Source organism: Penaeus monodon, chromosome 29 (assembly GCF_015228065.2).
Source record: "Penaeus monodon isolate SGIC_2016 chromosome 29, NSTDA_Pmon_1, whole genome shotgun sequence".
NCBI classification, from domain to species: Eukaryota; Metazoa; Arthropoda; class Malacostraca; order Decapoda; family Penaeidae; genus Penaeus; species Penaeus monodon.
In genome coordinates this window covers 6,621,387-6,621,866 of record NC_051414.1, presented here as the reverse complement: position 1 = coordinate 6,621,866, position 480 = coordinate 6,621,387, and the positions used below count along the sequence as shown (strand labels likewise).

Sequence of the window (480 nt, the reverse complement as noted above, 5' to 3'; positions counted from 1 at the left end):
CCTCGAGCTTCACCCATCTATTGTCACCTTTATTAGTGGGGTACTTAGGATGCGTCCCGCCCCCCACGAGGGCCAGGTAATTGCATCTAAAGAGCATCTCCACATAACCGATGCCGCCATCTGAGAAGTCCTGCCGCTCCTTCTCCTTTAATGGGTCGCAATTGTAGACCCTGAACCCTGAGTCCATCCCGCAGGCAAAACATCCTGAAGGAACGGAGAAATGAGTATTTAATTATTCTTCATCGCTATTATCAGCAGATGACAATCTAATATCACTACAACTGTACATTATGATATGATACCTTCTGAATTACACACATATATATAATAAGCTAATGTTCTTATAATCATAAATACATTATAAAAGAGTAAATGACAAAAAACAATATACCAAAAAGCATTTCAGACTGGTTTTTCAATAATTTTGAGTTATATAATATACAGAAATATGCAGGTATACTACAAGGATTAACCTGAAAC

At 38.1% G+C, this 480-nt stretch overlaps 1 protein-coding gene across 1 annotated transcript in view; it reads right to left on the bottom strand.

Moving 5' to 3' along the window:
* LOC119591917 (WD repeat domain phosphoinositide-interacting protein 3-like) overlaps nt 1-480 on the bottom strand; it is a 15,949-nt gene that overhangs the window by 5,321 nt on the left and 10,148 nt on the right. Inside the window, exon 2 of the mRNA XM_037940670.1 lies at nt 28-204. Within this exon, the coding sequence (XP_037796598.1) occupies nt 28-204 (177 nt within the window). The remainder of the gene's footprint in view (nt 1-27; nt 205-480) is intronic.